This window comes from Elaeis guineensis, chromosome 7, assembly GCF_000442705.2.
Source record: "Elaeis guineensis isolate ETL-2024a chromosome 7, EG11, whole genome shotgun sequence".
Lineage (NCBI taxonomy): Eukaryota > Viridiplantae > Streptophyta > Magnoliopsida > Arecales > Arecaceae > Elaeis > Elaeis guineensis.
The window spans coordinates 100950003-100951549 of record NC_025999.2 but is presented as its reverse complement, the minus strand read 5'-3'; the positions used below and the strand labels follow the sequence as shown (position 1 = coordinate 100951549).

Sequence of the window (1547 nt, the reverse complement as noted above, 5' to 3'; positions counted from 1 at the left end):
GTTTCCTTTCCAATTTGCCAACCCTTTCTCTGCTTCCTCCCTTTTGACCATCCTCTCTTATTCATCTCAAGCCTCTCCTCTCAAAGGCCACTGTCCCTATCTAGCTAGCTAGCCCAACCAACTGTTTCACCTCCAATACCTAGAGTAGTCTTGCATCGTCCAACAAATGGTCGACTCTGTAGTGGCCCTACCTAAAATATAATAGAGTAGGTTAACTTTTAGGTGGCACTGGTGGTGTATCGTGTGTGATCGACGGCCTTCAATTGGGCTTCATATCCTGAGAGTTTTCTGTTCAAGCTTTACACTCAGTTTAGAAAGAGAGATGGAGACAGTCTGAAACAAAGATGCATTCTTTTCCTTACATTTTGTTCCACTAAATTAAAACAAGAACCGACCAAACTAAGAATATACAAATTAAGCAAACCTGCATTGAAAGACCAACCCACTTGCTTCAAAAGTAAGGTGAAAAACCAAAATTATACAAGAAAAAAAGCGCAAAAAAAAAAAAAAAAAAAAACTACCATGACCTCCATCATGTTAATAACCATCATCATCAACATCACCACCATCAAGTATTCCTTCTTAGATGGAAGCCATCGCCACCGCTGAAAGCTTCTGCAAGTTGAGCCTGACGACGGTATCCACAAACATCTTGGTATCCTCCTGTGTGTTTCCCTCCGGTATGTCGACGACGTAGGACTCCAGAACGATCGTATATGGCTTCCCGTCGTCCCTTGTGAACTCGGTCACCGACGTGACCGAGCGGTAGTTCTTGAGCCGGTGCTCGCCGCCCATGACGCTGAAGCTAAGTATGTGTCGCTCATCATCCAAAATCTCCAGCCTCTCGGTGCTGGTCGACGCAGGGAGGCCGGAGATCACGGTGACGTCCCTTACGCTGCCCACGCCACCGTCCCCCCAGGTGAGGGTGCAGCTCTTGATGAAGTGCTTGTACCGCTGCGGGTGGTCGAATCTCCGGATGATGGGCCACACCGCCCGGAGCGGCGCATCGATGCGCTGCGTGATGAGAGACGTGCACGTCCCCGGGGCCCGAGGGAACGTGTGGTGCGTCCGGATGACCTGCTCCAGCCCGGCATACTCCTCCCGTGTCAGCCCGTGTGGAGGAGTGGTGTTGTGGGGCTCCATGAGCTCTTCTTTAATTCTCTGTTGGGACTTTGAGAGGTGAGGGGGAGAAGAGGAGAGGAGAGGAGAGGAGGGGGTTGGTGCAAGTTGGCCTCATGGAGAGGACTAGTGTACTCCTTTATGTAGAGAGGCTTGTTTGTTTTCGTTTTCCCTTTTTTTTTTTTTTTTTTTAAGAGACTGATATGCCCTTGGGTATATACGAATATACGATCTGATAACTAGACTTGTAGCTCTTTGACTTTTCAGTCAGCCATTCATTTTGGCGGATCATCAGATGTATATTCTTTCTTATCTCTGACACTAATAAAATTTGTGGGTGGCCTTCTAGCCTCCTGTACTTCCAAAAAAAAGAGAGATGATAATTAGAATTTTTTTATCATATATAAGTGGCATGACTGTTTTTTTGC

General features: G+C 47.1%; 1 protein-coding gene across 1 annotated transcript; it reads right to left on the bottom strand.

Moving 5' to 3' along the window:
* Positions 1–309: 309 nt before the first annotated feature.
* Positions 310–1223, bottom strand: LOC105048010 (abscisic acid receptor PYL2-like). Its single transcript, XM_010927191.4, has one exon. The coding sequence runs from the start codon at positions 1141–1143 to the stop codon at positions 583–585; it is 561 nt and encodes a 186-aa protein (XP_010925493.1). The 5' UTR covers positions 1144–1223; the 3' UTR covers positions 310–582.
* Positions 1224–1547: the final 324 nt, after the last annotated feature.